At 34.6% G+C, this 21,735-nt stretch overlaps 1 protein-coding gene across 1 annotated transcript in view; it reads left to right on the top strand.

Annotated features, from left to right (window-relative positions):
* Nucleotides 1-21,735, top strand: part of LOC126882394 (fringe glycosyltransferase) — a 620,335-nt gene that overhangs the window by 574,359 nt on the left and 24,241 nt on the right. Inside the window, exon 7 of the mRNA XM_050647309.1 lies at nt 10,057-10,127. Within this exon, the coding sequence (XP_050503266.1) occupies nt 10,057-10,127 (71 nt within the window). The remainder of the gene's footprint in view (nt 1-10,056; nt 10,128-21,735) is intronic.

The following is a 21,735-nucleotide window of genomic DNA, read 5'->3' as shown; positions in this document are numbered from 1 at the left end:
ATAGTTGATCGGGGAGCAAAGATCGCAAACATCGCTGTTGCCGATGACGTAGATGCTGTAGCATGATCAGCATGAGAAGTTCGGGATATTTTCTCGAGCTTTGAAGAAGCTGCATTGAATGTCGCTCTAAAAGTATATGAAGACAAAACTAAATATGAAGTACTTATACAGTACTTCGCTCACAACAAGAACGACGACGAATAAGCAAAATATTACTATAAACCATGATAACTTTGAAGTGGTTAAAGTATTTAACAAAATAGAACGAAAAGTTGAAACGCGAATACTGGCGGGAATCAGATCTTTCTTCGCAATGCAACATTTAATGAGATCAAAATTCCAGATGTATCAAACCATAATACGACCAACAGTCGCGTATGCGTATGGAAATGAAACATGAAAAAAAGAAGTAAACAAATTGTTGGTTTGGGAACGTAAAATCCCTTTAGTAATTTAGTAATATAATGGTTTTTGCAGAGATAGTTTGATAAACGAATGGAGGCGCAAACACAACAACCAGTTAGAATCTTTCTTCGGAAAGGAAAACCTAGTGAGATATTATAAAGGCCAGTAGACTAATACCGGCAGGAAATGTGATAAGCTTAAGTAGTAATACAATGGCAATAAGACAATGGCCCTATAACAATGTGTTTTGGGAAAGACCAAATGGGAGAAGGTCTGTAGGAAGGACTGAAAAGGGTGGAGAAAATGTAAGTTAGACAATGGAAAATAGTGGCACCATAGTAATCGCGGCACAGACTCATAAAGAGTTGTAACGCCATTGATTATGATGACTAGCTCAACTTAAGATTCTTTGGTTTTGTTTCCTTATTATTGGTAACTGTGCTAAAACTCAAAATGTTGTATACTTTGTTGACTCCTTTACTATGAGGACATTTCAATTATGGAATGTATGGAGTCTGCCTCCATGCAAGTGTGCATAACCTGTAGGTACTTTTGTACTCTTAATCTTAATATTTTTGTACTTTTGTAATCTTCTTCTTCTTCTTCCTCTTTATAAGCAATTCTGCTTGTTCATTGGCGGATTGATACCTCTATGGAAGGTTGTCGCTCCATCTTTTGCGCGGTCGGCCGATACTTCTTCTGCCGATTGGTGATTTATCTCGTGGTATTTTGACCACACGTGTCTCCCCCATTCTGGTTATGTGGTTGTTCCATTCTTTTTTTCTATTTAGTGTCCATTCGTTTATACACTGTACGTTACATTGTCTTCTAATATCTTCGTTCCTCTTTCGATCTCTCAGTGTATTTCCTGTAATTCTTCTCAGTACTCTCATCTCTGCCGTTTCCAGTAGTCTTTGTGTTGTGGCTGTATCGGGTCTTGTTTCTGATGCATATGTCATTATTGGTCTTACACTGGCTTTATAAATTCTTGACTTCATCTCAGTGTTAATATGTCGGTTTCGCCATATAGTGTTATTAAGGCATCCTGCCAATCTATTTGCTTTTTGTACTTGATTTCTCACTTCTTTGTCTAGGTCTCCGTAACTTGACAATGTAATTCCAAGGTATTTTACTTCCATTACTTGTTCAATACTGATACCATCAATTTCTATTTTGCATCTGATTGGTTCTTTACTGATTACTAAAGTTTTAGTTTTTTGAGATGAAATTGTCATATTGAATTCTTTTGCTCTTATGTTAAATCTGTGGACTAATCTTTGCAGACTATCTTCATCTTGGGCTATCAATATTGCGTCGTCTGCGTAGCAGAGTATTTTTACTTCTTTGTTTCCCATTCTATATCCTCTTCCTTTGTTGACGTTTTTGATAATTTCATCCATGATTAAATTGAAAAGCAGAGGACTCAATGAGTCTCCCTGTCTTATTCCGCTGCCTATATCTACAGGTTCTGTAAGTTGTCCATCTATTCTGACTTCCATCTTGTTATTTTGGTAGATGTTCTCAATAGTTTTTATGATATCTAGAGGGATTTCTCTATTATACAGAAGGTGGATTACATCCCTGAGTCTTACTCTGTCAAATGCTTTCTTTAAGTCAATCAGACATAGAAATGCTGGTCTATTATACTCTAGTGATTTCTCAGTAATTTGCTTTATGACGAATATTGCATCTGTACACGATCTTCCAGTACGAAAACCCTGTTGTTCATCTGCTAAACTTATCCTCTGATTCATTATGTCTTGTAAGATTTTAGTTGTAAGTTTTAGGGTAGTATTTAACAAGTTGATACCTCTGTAGTTCTCTGGCTGCTTTTTATCTCCTTTTTTGAATAGTAGGATTAGTTCGCTCGTTCTCCATTCTTCCGGTATTTTACCGTGTTTTATGATTTTGTTAATTAATGTTGTTAATTGTTCTGTCATTGCTGCTCCACAATATTTCAGTAGTTCGTTTGGTATTCCATCCTTACTTGCAGCTTTTCTGTTCTTTAGCTTTTCGAGTGTTTTTCGTACTTCCTGTGCACTTATATTAACATCTTCATCTGTGCTAATTTCTGGTGATTCCGGTTCTAGCATTATTTGTTCTTCCTCTGCATAAAGCTTTTTTAGATAGTCAATCCATGTATCCTTTTCTATGTGTTTTGGTTCTATTAGTTCCTTTACCTCCATTCTTTGACCTCTTATAAAGCGCCATATTTCCTTTTGGAGACCATAAAAATCATGTTCCATTTCTTTCGAAAAACGTTCCCAGTGATCGTTTTTTATTCTTCTTACTACTGAATGTGTTTCGTTTCTTATGGTCTTATAATTATCGTATGCCTCTTGTGTTTTAGTTGACATGTATTTTAGGTAGGCTTTTTTCTTCTCTTTACATTTTTCCTTCACTTCTGTACAAAACCGTGGAGTTCTTCGTCTTGGAAGCGATTTATTTTTATTAATGTTTCTTTCACCAAGAACTTCCTTGGCCGAGGCTAAGATATTAGACTTAATTTTTGCCCAGCTTTCTTCGACTCCGTCACTTTCTGTGATATACATGTTGCTGTGATATACATGATTTTTTCCGTTAGTCTTTTTTGGAATAGGTATCTGGTGGAGTCGTCCTGTAAGCTTTCGACTTTAATCTTGGTGGTGTATTCTGCTGTTTTGTTATCACATAGATGTGTTTTCATTCTGATTTTGCACAATACCAATTTATGATCGCTTCCTATTTCTGCTGATGTTAGTGCTCTTACATCCAAGATTAGAGACGGGTGTAACTCTCTATTCGACAGAATATAGTCTATCATAGATCTTTGTCCTCTAGTGTTTTCAAAAGTGTATTTGTATTGTTCTTTGTGAGGGAAAAATGTATTGTTAATTCGTATTTCATTTATGCTGCAGAGGTCCGTCAGAAGGTCTCCGTTTTCATTTCTGATATTTTCATTATATCGTTGTTTTATTCCCGGAACTGTGTCATTGCCAACACGGGCATTAAAGTCACCCATAATGATTATATATTCATCATTTGGGATCTCGCTTATTACAGTCTGAAGGTGTTCATAGAAGTTTTCTCTTATGGTGGCATCCCTGTTGTTCTCAGGTGCATAGATCGCTATCACGTTCAGAGGCTTGACTTCCAGTTTGACTTTTACACTAACTATTCTTTCGGAGATATATCGGCACTCTTGTACTTGGTGTACAAATTTTCTGTGAACTAGCAGTGCGACTCCTTCCTTGGCTCTTGTATCCTTTGCAACACCACTGTAAATCATCAGATAGTCATCCAGCATAATTTGACCCTTTCCTTTTTTCTTTTATCTCTTGTAGTGCACATATGTGTATATTTTTTTCTACAAGCTCTTTTGTGATTTCCTGCTCTCTTGTGTTTAGAGACTTTACATTCCAAGTACCGATGCGAAGTATATTTTTCTTTTTCCATAAATTCGTTGTCCTTTTTCTCGCGTTGGTCGTCGTAATGAAATCATTCCTGTTCCGAGGCATAATCCTGTTTCTATGAGCTATGGTTTTAACGTCTATCAGTAGGGTGCTAACCTGGCTGTAGACCCCCTCCTCCTTTATCCGGGCTTGGGACCGGCAACAGTTCTGTGAGCTACTCGATCACACCAAACAAAACTGCAGGCGGAGTTTTTGTAATCTTAATACTGGTATTTATGAGCAGCAGGTATTGAGCGTCTATGGACCGCTGTAAACCTGAGGTACAATGGCACTGGATTAAAATACACTCGATTATAATAACTTAAAAAATAGTAGTCTGGCAGAAACAAACCTTGCAAAATAAATACAAATAACAGCTCGATGAAAATTGTACACAATATGAATTACCGGATTTATTTTAGAATTCACTTTTATCGTTACAAATAATATAGTTCGCCAACTAAAATTAAAAAGAAAAATAATAAGTAAGCTCGAAGCCCTACAAGGTAAATACAGTTTAATTCGAATACATCCGTAAGCACCGACTTTATTGATCTGTAGGTAAAACTGCACATGCAGCCTACTTATTACTTTGCTCGATCGCCCGCGGGTCTTGTGGCAAAATGAGTAGGTACGTGCCAGCATTCTTACAGGGTGGCTCACAGCATTGTGAAACAATAATTCCAATACAGTGCATGTGTTCCAATACACCTATAATTACATCGATAAAAGTGAATAATGCGTTAACTAGAGAAATTGATGGAGTTACTAGACACGCGACGTGACGGAGGTATCGAAAATGACAAGTTTAATCAAATGAATGCTAGCGAAAATATGTATATCAAAGCCATGGCTACATTTGTGGCACTCTACAATGGAGTAATAAGTTGTTATTAAAACTGAAACTTTATCTAAAAATTATTCATCAAGGCATTTGGGATATGTGAAGAATTTATAGATCGTATAGAGTTCGGATTTCGTAATTCAGTGACCAAAAAGAAGCCTTGTTGACTACGTAGGTGATTGAAAAAGTGAAGATGAAACAGCGACGTTTATGTATGATTTATTGACTATAAGCCAAGCCGCACACCAAAGAAACATGAAACGAAAAACATGAAGCATGAAACGAAAAACATGTTTCATGAAACTAAAACACTGCTAAATAAATCTCAAAGTCCGCCTACCAATGAAACGAGTGTGATTCATGCTCATGACACATTTTTATTTTCGGAGAGTTTCATAAATGGCCGGACGTATATTTGTTTAGCAGTGGTTTATTTCCATGAAACGTAATTTACGTTTCATGTTTCTTTGATGTGCGGTCGGGCTAAGAGAGTACATACTTAACATTGTAAAAGAGGACAAACTAATGAAAATATTACAACAGATATTACATATTACAACATCTCTCATGAGTAGAGTTCGTGGTTGTACCTGGAATTCCATACGTCGATATTTTTTATAATTTTTTATCCGTACTTCAGGGTGACTTACAGCATTACAAAAAATTGCAGGACAGTGTATGTGTATATACACACATACACAATCAATATGAATGTGTTGATAATATTAAACAATATTTCGTAACTTAAAAATCTGCCTGTATAATTTAACATTTAAGGCAAGCTTCCACAGACCCGCATCGCACGCATCGTACGCAACGGATTTTAGTTTGCCTTGTACAAAAACTTATGTAACTGCGTCCACTGATCCGCATCGTACGGATCGCATCATCGGTAATGCCGAAGGGTTGCTTCGAGAGGCAACTGTTGCGATGCGTGCCGATGAATCATTCGAAATGCTGACCAGTGGACGCACCCCACGCACTCTGTTCGGAATTTCGCTTGGCCCAGTGGGACAGTGGGAGCTAATCTACGACTAATTTGCATTTGATGATGATCTTCTTCGTAATGAAACAAGTAAACTCAGTTTTAACTTTTATTTTATATATAGGTATATTCAGGTAAAAATATTACAGCGCATGATAAGTTGATTATGGGGATTAAAATATCATAAATATTACTCATTTTAAAATTATTACTCATTCAAAGTGTGTTACAAGTACACAAGGACAGTTTGGACAAACTGTTTAAAAACACAGAAAATATTTTACCGATTTCAGAAAGGCAACTTTAATTATTAATCTTAAAAGAAACTTTTACTGATGTAGTTACTATTTTCCATTTAAACCAAATTGTAACAGCTTTGTATGAAACATTAACAGTATGAAAAATTAATCCGATGCGGACCTGTGGACGCTTGCCTTTTTAAAGAACGATGATCTTTTTTCGTGCAGCCGTTAACAAGATAAAATTGTTATGATTATCGCGAACACTAGAAACGACTATAGACACTATGCAATTAAAAAGAGTGAAATTGTATGACAAAAGAAACCTCATTCAAAGCATAAGACATACGAGTTTTATCTATCTATAGAGTCTAACATCATCGTTTCCAAAGCATATATTGTACAGGGAAAAATGTTACCTAAGGCAAGCGTCCACAGACCCGCATCGGACGCATCGTTCGCAACGGATTTTAGTTTGCCTTGTACAGAAACTTATGTAACCGCGTCCACTGATCCGCATCGTACGGATCGCATTATCGGCAATCATTGTAAGGCAAACTAAAATCCGTTGCGTACGATGTGGGTCTGTGGACGCTTGGCTTAAGGAATGCTCCTTAGCTGACGCACTCCAGAGGATCATACTGTATGAACACATTTCCGTGTCTGACAGAGTGACCCTTAAAAATAAAAATAGAAAAAGCCGATATGTCATTCAGCTGTATACTTACTATTGATATAAGAAGGTTAGACCTCTCTCTTTAAAGTAAAAGCCCTGGATTTACCAGAAATTACTTAGTATAAAACTGATACAGATGCTGGGAAAGAGTCTCGGGGAGGTATATAATCGTTCTTGGAAGATGTAGAATAAACCAATTACTGCAGTACGATCTCTGTAAAACAAACGGCTTCTAGGAAAAAGGGAAGAAATTAGTTGATCAATCAAAACATTAAATAAAATATGACCTGACCATGTAATAAAAGGCCCAAAGCTTTAGGGTACGAACATGCCGAAGATACATGGATGTGCGCGGTGTAGGTCGCGACCGCGCTCGCTACATCGATGTCAAAACAGACCTTCATTTTCTTACGAGATCGCACATACTAAGGATGTGTCACTCGTTCACCCTCGCGACCTATTATCGCGGTTTACAGCGATGTCGATGCCAAAACAAAATAGTTTGTTTTACATCACGATCAAGCTAGTGGTCGCGTGGCAAATTAAAGTTTATTGGTGGTTTTTTAACCACGTGACATTCGCCGGAGATACGGCTGGTGTATTTATTCATTTCTTGCTGTAATCAGGGTGCGATAAATTTTGGTTATATGGAAACTGCAAAGAACACTGAAAGGAAGGTATCTTCGGTATGTTCTGCCCCTCACCGATGTAAACCTCGACCGCGATCGCGACCTACACCGCGCTCATCCATGTATCTTCGGCATGTTCGTACCCTCAGTCTCTACTGTCCTCACTGAGTCTTCACTGCGAGAGGTGTAGTAGGGTGATGGTTTGGTCCCCGGCCAGAAAAAACAAAAAGCTTAATGTAGTAGAAAAACCATGAAATCCTTTATAAAAGGTATATGTATTTGTTAAAATCAAATATACCTTTTATAAAGGATTTCATGGTTTTTTGTAATAAATGGTATACAGCCAACTACTGGAAATTTTTCCTCGTGGATTTCTTAATGTAGTAGTTTAAATGCCAAATGTATGTTTCACTTAAAACTTAAACGAAGATACGCTCGTGTTTAAAACTTAGTAGGACCAAAACCGAATATTTGGAATGTTATTTATTAAAGATCAAATTACTGCAGGTAAACTGATAACTTTGGGTGAAAAGATATAATTTTAGGCGAGTTTTGGGATGGCTGCTAGGATTTGAATTTACTCTCGATTTTAATCGCCTTTAGGGGCCAAACGAAAGACAAAAACAACTCTTTTCCTTTGAAAATGAATAACCATTTTCAGTTTCGTTGCAACACGAAATTACAGCCGCATCATTATTTCAGTTCAATCAGAGAGTGCAGCAAGCACCTCTACCGGTTTCGAAGCTTATTAGTCTCTCATCAGGAGGCACATATGCTGCTCTCTCTGACCCAACTAGGACAAACCCCGGCGTTCAGACGAAATTATGCAAATTTCCTATCCTTAGTAGAGCCTCCCTGTCAGAATTAAAGTTTTAAAGCACAGATAACGTTTAAGATGGCCGAAGGAAGTACATGTTTATGCTAAAATATTTGTTATTACCAACTGACAAGCTAAAAAATTATAATCGACCATTTTGAAAGTAACAGCCTCGCCTTCCGTCGACGTTACAGTCCGTAAATTTGCAGCATTGTAGAGATAACGATGCACTGTTACAAAAAGATATTGCCACAAGAGTAGATATAGATATTATAATAATAAATTGGTTGATATTTTTTTTATTAGCTACAATGGGACGGTTATTTTTTGGGAAATTATACTTCTATGAATGCGTGGTTGACATTGAATTGATATAAAGCGTGATAATACGTGATAATACTGTTATCTAACAATAAAACACTGAAAACTATTGTTGTCAATACAAAATTTGTTACAAGTTAATGCCACTACAGCTGTTTCGGAAGTATGCCTTTCTCAAGTGATGTGATTTTATTATTAGATAATGCGAAAACGGCGGGTTCGTTGGGAAAAATATTCCAATGAGATTTTTTTGCATAATTACATTCGTGAGACATCCCAGAATAAGGTTCAAGAAGTCGCCCACGTGAAAAGTGGGCAAAATTTTTTTTAACAATTTTTTTTAATCGAATTGCAAAAATCAATATTTTTTGGCCCGAACAATTTTTTTGTAGGTTTTTTGGACCATTCTGGATAAAAAAGGTCTCTTATAATTTTTCTCTAAATTTGATCGTTTTCGAGTTGTAAGCAATTTAAAATTAAAAAAAAAACGAAAAATGGCGATTTTTAAGGCTTAATAACTCGGTTAAAAGTTATTATTATGAAAGTCAGAAAGTGACTAAATCAAATTTTAATGCCCCCCCTACAAGATCCCTAAAAAATTTTTGTCAATATTTTATTACTAAGCTGTTATTTTTAAGTAATAATATTGAGCGCCATGCACGTGGTAGCCGGCCGTAAATGTGAGTGCAAGTAAGATGCACAATTGGACTGCCGGAGTGGCATCTCTCTCGCACTCAGCATTTACGGCCGGCTACCACGTGCATGGCGCTCAATATTATTATAACAGCTTAGTATATGGTTTATAAATATAAAATAACAGCTTAGTAATAAAATAATGACAAAAATTTCTTCGGGATCTTGTAGGGGGGCATTAAACTTTGATTTAGTCACTTTCTGACTTTCATAATAATAACTTTTAACAGAGTTATTAAGCCTTGAAAATCGCCATTTTTCGTTTTTTTCAATCTTAAATTGCTTATAACTCGGAAACGATCAACTTTAGAGAAAAATTATAAGAGACCTTTTTTATCCAGAATGGTCCAAAAAACCTACACAAAAATTGTCCGGGCCAAAAATAGTGATTTTTGCAATTTGATTAAAAAAAATTGTTAAAAAAAATTTAGCCCACTTTTCACTTGGGCGACTTCTTGAACCTTATTCTGGGATGTCTCACGAATGTAATTATGCAAAAAAATCTCATTGGAATATTTTTCCCAACGAACCCGCCGTTTTTGCCTTGTCTATATGCGTTTACACTTTAAAGTCTCTAACTGAACAAGTTGTGGTTTGTTCTGAAAGCTGATGTTATCACTTTCTTTTTATGTGTATGGATTTTTTAAAAAAGAAAAGGACAATACCAGCGTTCAGAGCAAACAACAACTAAAGCAAATATATTAAGAACAATGAGCGCCAAAACAGAAAGCAATTACAGAGTGGTGTATACAAACTGACTTGTGGTGACTGTCCAAAAACTTACATTGGTCAAACTGGCAGAACTTTTGACAAACGCATAGTAGAACACAAAAGGGCCTTCAACAAGAGACAAACAGAATCATTCTTTTAATGAACAGATTTGTAGTACCTACGTGTAGATATGTAAAATTGAACTACAATAATAGGACAACAAACGTTTGTCTAATAATTTTTTTTTATTATTTTGTACACTGCATACAAGTATGGCCCCATATAATTTGTGTTGTTTGTTTCAGTGAGGGAAGGTTTATCAGCACGGGTGAGAGAATACGCCTACCAGACGATGTCACCATGGGATATATAATTGGTAAGTTGACTTTTTAGTTATATAAAAATCCATTCAATAAAATATCAACTATAGTCAGGCTCACCTTGACTTTACAGTATAAGGAACATAGGCAATGCAGTCCTTATGAGAGTTTTTAGCGCGGTGAGGCCGATTTCATTAAAAAGAATTTGTAATCGAACAGTAGAGAGATTAAATTAAAACTGTTTTTTAAAGGCAATCTACAATTTTAAGATTCATATGCGTAATTACTATAGTATATCAAATAAACTTAAACGCATATAAATCCTAAAATTGTAGATTGCCTTTTTAACACTAGAAAGTCGGAGGGGCCAATTTGGCCCCTGTTGCGATTTGAAGTTATTGTAGTTTTTTATTTGAGGCAGTAATAGTTTAATATTTTATGACTTTTAATATTTTGATACAAAGATTTATTTAGCACAAAAAAATATTGTTTTCCACCTACCTCTACCGAAAGTATACTTTTCCGAACCTGATTGTAGGGAGCAAAGTTGTACTTTTCCTCCCTAGGGAGGAAAATATTTTTCCTCCCTAGGGAGGAAAAGTAAAAGTGACGTCATGGTATTTCATTCATGAAATATAACTTATTGACGCCCTGTACAATATCTATTTTCTATTACGTAAGTATCTATACATTTTAACGTTTATTTATAAAACACCCTATATTTTGCAGAATGGTAAAAATCAGTAAATTGTTATTTTGATTTAACAATGTATACATTAATAATTTGACTCATATTTGACAGTTGACAGTTATATTGTACCTACTTGTTAGTTTTAGTTCTAATAAATTTTGTTGGTTAGTTACATAAATAAATTCAGTAAAAATGAAAAAATGACTTGTTATTTGAGGAAGGTGGAAAAACCATATGTATAACATGGAAGTAAAGTGCCTTTTCCTCCCTTGAATGATTACTGCCCTTCGCTACGCGTCGGGCAGTAAACTTCATTCTCGGGAGGAAAAGTAGCACTTTCCTCCCTTGTTATACAAATAGCTATTACTAAATTTATTAAATGGTTTTTCTAACAAATCTACCATAGAAGTCTAAAGGGGCCAAATCGGCCCTGTGTAAGTTATTATCGTTTTCTGGGAAATTCGACGAGCCTTTATTTCAAATTCCTGTCGGATGGGTAAAATTATATTTATGTATGTTTATTGTAAATGGTTACCCTTGTACTGGTACTGATCATCTACGTAATAAAGATAAAATTGTTGGTGAACACAAGTGAACACAAAGATACAATTTTGTGGGTGTAGAGGACCAAATAACGCGTCTTTATACTACAAAAGTAACTTCAAGACGATGGTCTATGTATTACGTGTTTTATAATATTCTTTACTAGGAAGCAATAAATGCATGGATTATTTATAAAGAAATAACTGGAAATACACTCAGTCTTTGTAAGTTTATTCTTCGGCTGTGTGAAGAATTATGGGCCCGATACCTTGCCTCCCGAAATCTGGAACTACGCCTAGCAACACCAGGTCTACCAACAACTATCACTGTTACTATCCAAAAACGACCAAAATATCAGTTATTGCCGCGGCTGTAACAAGGCAATGCGTGGCAAATATCAAAAACTGCAAACTGTATGGTGTTACGAATGTTTTTGATAGGCAGCGAATGTGTTAAACAATGAATAGAGTAGATTTAATTTCTTTAAACTGAGTTTTAATTGATTAAAGAACGTGGGGCCAAAATGATCCATTCCGGCTTTCTAGGTAGGTAAGCTAAGCACGACTTTCTAGTGTTTTAAAACAGTTTTAATTTAATCTCTTTAATGTTAGATTACAAATTCTTTTCGATAAAATCGGCATCACCGCGTTAAAAACTCCCATAAGAACTACTGCATTGCCTATGTTTCGTATACTGTCAAGTCAAGGTGAGACGGACTATCGAAATAATCCAAAATTTACATTCCGATATTAAAACTATGAAAATACTTAATGTGATTTTTCCATTAAAACTATTTGTGGCATTTAAAAAGTATTTTCAAAATGTTAGGGACATTTAAAATGTACTTATTTAATAGAAAAAGTTGCTGCTTGATTCTCTAGTAATTTCCAATGTTTTGCGAGAAATCACCGGAAATATACATATCTACTTATTTACCAATTAATGGAAGTGCACAAAACCGAACAGTAAAACTCTGTACGTAATTATTTTAAATAGTGTGTTTTTTCTAACTTCAAAATCCAACATAAACACTAAAAACCTTTTATTAAACTCTTAAACTGTATACCAAAAAGTTGATTTATCTACATGATGATTACGTTTTAATACCAGTAGACATTATACAATTTATTTGCAATTAATTCAATTTTGTTTGGTGTTTTGAAAATCTGTATACATCATAAATAGTATGATACAATTGATCCAAATAATGGCATAACCCAGACATCCAAAGTGAAAGTTATCCTCCAACACCAAATTGTTCTATATGGTCCACATAATGTTCAGAAAAAAGTCACATCATTTTGAGCGTCGGATTTGGGGGGAGAGGGGGGAGAAATCGGTAAATTCGTAGTTTTTTTACGTTTTTCGTAAATATTTCTAAAACTATGCGGATTAGCATGAACAACCTTGTATACAAAAATGTTCTACATTAAATTTAAAATAAAAAAGGCTCTATGCATAATCCTTCTAAAATGAACGGTTTCAAGTTACGGAGGTAGTATAGTATAATTGGTCCAAAAAAGCCCCAACCCAGACATCCAAAGTAAAAGTTTTCCTCTAACACCAAATTGTTCTATATGGTCCACATATTGTTCAGTAAAAAGTTACACCGTAAAAAACTACGAATTTACCGATTTCTCCCCTCTCTCTCCCCTAAACCCGACGCTCAAAATGGTGTGACTTTTTTCTGTACAGTATGTGGACCATATAGAACAATTTGGTGTTGGAGGATAACTTTCACTTTGGATGTCTGGGTTTGGGTCTAGTTATACCATACTAAAACCCAGTATATTCATCAATCAATGCTAAAACGTAAACTGAAGGATCTACATAGGTGTGTTTTTATGTGTATGATATTGTAGTACCTGATTCAGCTTGGCGTTATTTCTAACACTAGTTGTTAATAGTCATATATTTTTGATTATTTACCTCCTAAAGAAAATTCCGCAAAGACCCAAGTTTATTTTCTAATTTTTCTGTATCTTCATGTACTTATTCATCGATTACATATACACATTCTCTTTTCAGGTGTATTTATTGCTCTAGGTTTTTTGAGTACTTTAATTGCAGAATTACATAATCATAGAAAAACATATTGCACTTTTTTAGCCCATCACTTGTTGGTGGTAACCGGTAATTAACCTTTACATTTAACAGCTGATGAAATAAAACTCATTTATAAATAAGACAAATGATATAATTTCTGCGATAGTTCACGATAAAGACCAGTTATTACAAATTAAGGAAACGTCAAACAAATTGAATTAGAACCTAAAAAATTACATCAAATTAAAGTGACGAAACGCAGGACGTAATGAAAGTTAAGTTGGTAACACCCACACTCGCGTTATTTCACCGACCTACAGATATATTACGTTTTTATTAGACTTGGGTAATAACCTCGGAAACGGCGAATGAAAATTCATTAGGGTTATATGGTTTGGTTCATTTTTCGAAAATTAATGTGATTCATTAACGTAGGTATACATTATAAGGGAAGTCCGTAAACTCCTAAAAATATCCAGAGGTATTGCTGTTTGTATGTTCAGTAATATTATCGAGATAAAACTTTTATTAGAAAAGAAATAACTGGTAGTAGTAATGTGGAATTATTGACGTTATTAACTCGTTCACTGCCCACGCCGACAGTGTGTCGGCACGAGGGTTTCGTCAAGGGTGCCTACGACTCACGCAGGGCCGCGTTTAGGTCAATTGACGCCCTAGGCAATTCTCTAGCAGCCGCCCTTCAAGCATGTACCATTTTTGCCAAAATAAAATTGCAACAGATTTTTTTATTTAAATAAGAATACATAAAAATTGGCATTCGAGTTCGATCACATCAGATTTCTTTCTTGATTTTTCTTTGGAAAAATCATCTATAATGTCGTCATAATTTATCGCCTTTGTTACGTCACTTTCTATGGACAAATGACTATTTTAAATTCTTGACATTTTCGAAAATTACCTTTCAGCGGACACGTTGGTTGGCAACTGGGAGGTACAAATAAATGCGCAAAGCAATATCAAAATTAGGGAAAATATCTTTCAATCCACTCTTCTTTAAATATTTAGATATGTCAATTATTGGTGATTGGTGATTTTATTGTGGTATGCAAATGAACCTTTAAGTGAATGCATTCTTGTATGAATGATGTACGTATCTATTAGTGCAGTCAGTAAGGGTATTTGGCTCCGACTTCCATCCTACTGCATCAATTTACTTGATATTTTCACTGTAAGTAGGGAATAGCTCAAGAAACAAAGTCTACGCTATATCCTGTGACGCTTTTAACTTAGGGGTGGTTCCCACCCGTTGTCGGAGGTGGAAATTTTTTTATCAAACTAATACCGGAAGTGGCATGAGAACCCAATTCTAAGCAATAACTGCCATTAAAAATTTGCCATTTTCATTGAAAAATGACACTTTTCGGAGACTGCTTTTTTGGGAATACCATAAAAATTGTGCATCTAATGAAAAAAACTGTATAATAAAACATTTTTGTAGTTTATGAAAAATCAGAGAAATTCATTTTTTCATAAATCTTCTAGTTTTAATAAAAAAAGAGATGATGGTAGGTGAAAAAAGATTTTTTTTGGTGCATGCTCAAATCGGTGTATTCAACTTAAAATAAAATGTCGGTTACATTCAAACTAAGCGAGATATGGTGCAAAGAACTAATGACTAATGTATTTTAAGGAAAAATGAGAAGTATATTTAACCCCTCATCCACCAGAATTTAAATGCATCGTTTTTCTTCTAGAATACCTTCTACTATAGTGTTATTTCTATATTCAAAAAGTTGGACGGGTTTAAAATGAATGGTTTTTGAAAAGAATATGATCAAATTATAGAGCGCATTTTTAAATTTTCTTAAAAATCTTCCTTTTTCTCCATGTAATTTGAAAGTGATAAGAGATACGTAAAAAATACCTTTCAAAAATGTAGGTTTTCTTTTAGATAACAATTTTATTTTTCTTTCATTACTGTATCTCATAATCATTTTCGAGTTACATGGGGAAAAATGAAGATTTAAAAAAAAAATTAAAAATGCTGTCTATAATTTGATCCTATTTTTTTTTCAGAATCCATACATTTTAAACCCGTCCAACTTGTTGAACATAGAAATAACACTATAGTAAAAGGTATTGTAGAAGCAAAACGATGCATTTAAATCTGGTGGATGAGGGGTTAAAATATACACACTTCGCATTTTATCTTAAAATAAATTAGTCATCCTTTATTGTTGCACCATATCTCCCATTAGTTTGAATGTAATCGAAATTTAACAGTGCGGTCGTTTTTTCAGGCAGTAATTACAAAAGATATTGATAGTATTATACCCTTAGAATCGACCATTTCTCTGTTATTAAGTTGAACACACCCATTTGAGCAGGCACAAAAAATATTCATTTTACCTACCATATCTCTTTTTATGTTATCACTAGAAGACTTATGAAGGAACGAATCTCTTTGATTTTTCATAAGCTACAAAAATGTTTTATATAGTTTCTTTCGTTAGATGCATAATTTTTAAAGTATTCGTAAAAAAACCGTCCGAAAAGGCGACTTTTTTCATAAAAATGGCAAATTTTCAACCACAAATAACCCAAAAGGATTCAGTTTAAAAAAAAATTATATATCAGTGCGCCCGCCGCCTTCGCTGTGCTGCCGACGACGGCCCAATAATCCCTAAATTTACGACTTCTGTTCTTTTTGAATGAATAGTGTTAAGAAAATGCAATTTGTTTTCTAGAAATGAATGCCCACTTATATTCCATTGATGGATGTACGATGTACTTAAATGTTATTCGATTTTAATTTTTATATACAAATATTTGTTGTACAGTATTTTCGCCGCCCTCTCATAATTCGCCGCCCTAGGCAACTGCCTATATTGCCTATTGGATAAAGCAGCCCTGGACTCACGAGTGTCGGCGGTAGTAGGTACTGCGTTACTAAATGAACTATTTAAATTTAAGTACGTGATACCAGCCCGGTGCCGCCCAAAATACCGACAGCCAAAATCCCGACAGCCAAAATCCCGACGGCCAAAACACCGACACGCCAGAATCCCGACACGCCAGAATCCTGACAGGCCAAAATCTTGACATGCAATAATCCTCGCATAAGTAAAAATTCCGACTTTTTTTAATATTTTTAATACAAAATACTTTTGTTTAGAAACAAAAAATAAAAAACAGATCGCCATAAACAAAAAGCAAGAAATAAATGTAATTATATGTTAAAATGAAACTTATCAAACCTGTCGGGATTCTGGCCTGCCTGTCGGGATTCTGGCGTGTCGGAATTTTGGCCGTCGGGATTGTGGCTGTCGGGATTTTGGCTATCGGGATTTTGGGGTAGACCCATACCAGCCATGTGGTGTTTGTTCAAGATGGTCACCGAACGTGTTAAGAAAAATCTGCAGGAATAAACGGGATAAACTATAACAACTATAGTAACAGTATCTCCTGTTTACTTCAGCTAACTCTGTCCAATACTATTTCTCATCTGATTTTAATTTTTTTTTTAAGTTGTATCATTTAAGTATTACCAGAATATAATATTATTAATATGTTTTTTTTCTTTTTCGTCAGTGTAATAACACCTCAGTGGGTACTTAATTTGAGATAATATCATTCTCTTTCCCTTTATCTCTATGCGGAGTCGGCTTTACTAATGACATTTCTACATAAGTTACAACCCTCGTTACCAACATGTCCTGCCAAGCGTCTCCCACCAGGTCTTCTTTGGTCTTCCTCTTCTACTCCTTCCATGAACTGACAGATCAGCAATTCTTTTTATTGGACGCTTGACGTCTCGACGTTGAATATGCGAGAACCGTCTTGACCTAACCCCTTTCATTTTGGCATTAATCAGTAGCACCTCAAGACTTCCCCTAATATTCTTCTTCTTGATTTGCCTACGTGACGAATATTGGCAATCATCGTAGTAATCCTTATCTTATCTGTAACAATGCAAAAAAGCTACACAGTGTTGTGTTGAACCAGGTTCTGAGCTTCTTTAACCAGAATGTTCTTCTTCTTCCTGGGACTTTTTCTTCTTCCTGGATTTATTTTCCATAATGTGTCCGAAGTACTGTAGCTTTCGAGATTTGATGGTGTTCAGACATCTTAGTTCTTCTTCACTCTTCTGAGGATCTCTTCATTTGCAATTCGGCCAGTCCACGGGATCAGAGTATTCTCCGATACAGCCACATTTCAAACGCTTTCAATCTATTTTATATACCGTTGTTAAATCGAGAGAGATTGTGGCTTTTGAAGAAGGCCTTTTTTTTATGTATTAAAGATATTGCCAATTAGTGAAACTTGGTTATTATAATATTATTACAATTTTTCACTTCTTATCCACCTACTCATTACAGCTAATGTACATACTATGTTAATAAATATAAATATATTATATTACGTAATGTTTATCAAGAACACATAGTGTATACATTTTACAAATAAAAATATTAATCTTAATATTAAAATAAATGCATTCTTTTTTGTATTTTATTTTAGTTTTTTTTTTTGTTTTGTTTGGTTTTTTTTGTCACTACGATAGGATGTCAACTGTCAACCCGGTTCATCCCCGCGGAGGTTTAAATTATCTTAGCGATTTTTTCTTTAATATTTTTTTTAATTATTAATTTTTTTTTATTTATTTTTTTTGTTTCATGTTTTTATTTTTTTTAATTTTTTTTTCTTTTTATTTTTTTTTTATATTTTTTTAAACATATTTTACAAATACTTATAACTAATTACAATAATATTTTACTATCCGACAAGAAAGATACCAGTCAAAAATTTTCTTTTTATTCAGTGACAGAGTAAAGAGAATATTTACAGGGAGTGGGATGTTCTGGTCTATAATTCTTTTAATTAGGTGATTGGTTAGGTGTTTATGCTTTTTGCATTCAAAAAATATGTGGTTCAAGTCACTTTTAACCTCACATTCTTGACAAATATTCAAATCTAATATGTTTATTTTAAATAAATGTGCAGGATAACATGCATGTCCAAATCTAATTCTACTGATGGTGGATATATATTTGCGAGGGAGGGTGAAATTCTTATACCAAGGTTTTTCTGGAATAATCAGTTGTATCAAACTGTATTGTGTTGTTGAAATGTTACAGTACGTTTCCCAGTGTGTTTTCCAGCTCTTCATCTGTTCAGTTCTTAAACAAGCAAAAGCATCTAGAATGCAGGGCTGATATTTGGTTACTGTTCCATGGATGAGGGGATTTTTAGCTAATTGGTCTACCTACATGCTCATTATGTGTAAGTCCTGAATGTGCTTTGATCCTTCTTCTTCTTTAAGTACCGTGCCCAAATTTTTAGGCGTGGGTAGCTTCCATAACAATTTGCCGATATCGTTCTCGATCTTGTGCGGCATGTAACAATTGATCTGCTGATAAGCCAGTCCATTGACGAAGGTTTCGGAGCCATGAATATTTCTTTCGACCAATTCCTCTTTTTCCGTCGATCTTGCCATTGAGTATTAACTGCAGCATCCTGTATCTGCTACCTCTCATTATATGCCCCAGATATTCAAGTTTTCTCTTTTTTTTTTGATCCACATAAGTTTTATTTTTGGGGTGTGTTTATTAATTTCAAATAAGATTTTTTTATTAAAAAAATGTATGGATTAGAAGTACTACAAGGTAGGTGAGGTGTTTGAATAGCAGTAAGCACAGATAATGAATCAGATAAAATTACTGCGGAATTATAGGATGCCAACTTGAAATAAATTAAAGCCTCATATACCGCCGCAGCCTCGGCAGTAAAAATGGAGAAATTTGAGGGCAGTTTAAACATTTTTTCTATAAATTTATCTGGAATATAAAAGGCACAACCATTTGAACTTTTGGATGCATCTGTATAAATACAAACAGATTTTGACCAATTTGTAAGGTAGTTGTTTAAAACAATACTGTTTAATAAAGAGTGCTCATGATAACTGGGTTGTATAATATCTACTTGATTTAGTAACTCAAAGAAATCTTCGAAATCTACCACTTTATTTGCAACTGCAAGTTCAGTATTATTATCCGCAGTGTTTCGAAATGCGTCACATAACGGTGGTGAGTTTTTGTGAGCCCAATATTTATTTGTTAAATCAAAATAATTTAAAGTACTAATTTCTTTATATAAACAAGTGTTGTAACATCGGATCTTAAGAAGAAATTTTTGACTGAGATATTCCCTTCTGAATTTAGTCGGCGGTTCCATTGTTTCAACATAGAGTGGTTCAATAGGGGTAGATCTCATAGCACCTATGCAACAGCGCAATACTGTGTTTAGAAAAACATCTATGCGACCTAAAATATTTTTACTAGCCGATCCATACAGTACTGAGCCATAATCTATAATAGATCTGATATATGAACGATAAAATAAAAGACATGTTTCAACATCTGCACCCCACCAAGTTTTTGCAATTGATTTAAGAAAATTTAGTGCTTTACTGCATCTATCAAGCATAAAATCAACGTGCAGTTTCCAGGTCAATTTGGTATCCAGAATCATACCCAAATATTTTACTGATTTACAAACAGGAAAGTAATCATCATTTAATTGTATTTGTTCTCTTTGAGGTACATTGTGTCTGGTGAATATACAAATGTTAGACTTGTTGTTTGCTAACTCAAAACCATTTTTTTTTAAACCACGCCTCACGGCAATGTTCATGGATATTTTCCAATGTGTTTAAGCCATCATTATATTTTTTAGATTCAGTATAAATACAAAAGTTATCAGCATATTGTATTATATTAAACGAAATATTGTCGATACTAATATTATGAAAATCAGCTGTGTAAAGATTAAATAGAAAAGGACTTAAAACTGACCCCTGTGGGAGACCTGAGCTATTAAAACGTGGTCCAATGAGTTTATTATTTTCAACCCTGATATATATTTTCCTGTTTTTGTAGAAATTGACAATATTTTGAGCTAGAAGAGAAGGTATTTCGAATTGATGAATCATTTTGTCTTTTAGCATATCTAAATTAACACAGTCATATGCACCTTCAATATCCAAACATAACATTGGTACATATGTATTTCGAGAATATGCATTTTGAATATGAGTTACAATAGTAGGCCTTCATTAAGAAGGCCTTCATCCGGTTGAAAGTTGATCTAGCTTTTCCGATGCATATCTCCTCTTATCTCCTGGTTGTTGGTCCATTGTTCATATGGTGCTGAGGTAGTTGTGTACTTCAATTGTTCTACTGGGTTTCGTTGACGTAGAATTTACCTTCTGTTATGTATTTTTGGTAATTATCATGAGATTTGTCTTTTTTGCGTTTTTAGGTCTGTTCGAACCAACAGTCAAACTAGTCAGAAATCGTCAGCAAACAGTTGGTCGGTGAGAGAACATTAATTAAAGTGATCAGTGCTATCCTCTCTACTCGCGCTGGCCTGCTATCTGCTGATAGTTTCTGACTGGTTTGGCCGCTTGTTGGAACAAACCAATTGAGTTCATATTGTTGACTATGGTACGTGATTTTGTTCATAAGGACTTGTAGAATGCCTTTTTTAATTGTTTCAGCATAAAGATGGAAGTTTGGAGGAGACACAATACTTGACAATATTGCCTCACCCCACGAATAATTTTTATATATTTGTAATGTTCACCTCCAACTCTGAGTTTTGCGGTTTGATTCCAGTAGAGGTTTCCAATTGTTCTCAGATTTTTGTGGTTAATTCTTGCTTCTTTTAGTATTTGCATCATTTTGGCGTGCTGTTCTCGACCAAAGGCTTTCTCATAATCAACCAGACATGCATATACGCTCCAATTGATATATCTGCATGAGTAATTAATAAACACCTAATAAAATAGGTGTTGGAATATGTACTGTTGGAATTTTAATCTACTTCCGCTAATTTTTGTGTTGCGTGCTAAAGGCTACATTATATCTAGGAGGAATTTTGACAGTCTGCTGAAAAGAAAACTCATACTCTTGCAAATTGATTTAATGGGTCCATTTTCTTTGAAATTTTGGGACTCCATATATGTAGGTGTGATGTCCATGGATCTAGTATGGAGTTAATGTTTTTTTAGTTTAGTCAGGTATTCCTTTTTGTGCGGTGTTTTATATAAATATTTTGTTTTCTAGTGATATGGTTGGATCCTTTTTTTACTTTTGTGTATGGTCCATTTGTGACCAATTCTTGGATTTTCTCCTGGTATTGACTTTTATCCAAGATTACAATTTGGCATATTATTATGGACTCAGCTTCTTTCACAGCTTTGAGTTCCTCTTTGCTAACATTTACTTTTGATTTTATGCTTTTTACCAGTTCCTTTTTGAACAGTATTTTTATCTATTATTGTGACCAATTATCTTAAAAGCTAAATCTAAACCTTAAGAGGACAGCAGTATAATTCATGAATAAACTATTAGGGTGTAGAT

The sequence above is a fragment of the Diabrotica virgifera genome, chromosome 3 (genome assembly GCF_917563875.1).
Source record: "Diabrotica virgifera virgifera chromosome 3, PGI_DIABVI_V3a".
In the NCBI taxonomy this organism is placed as follows: domain Eukaryota; kingdom Metazoa; phylum Arthropoda; class Insecta; order Coleoptera; family Chrysomelidae; genus Diabrotica; species Diabrotica virgifera.
The sequence above is the reverse complement of the archived record's forward strand: the minus strand, read 5'-3'. Positions and strand labels throughout refer to the sequence as shown.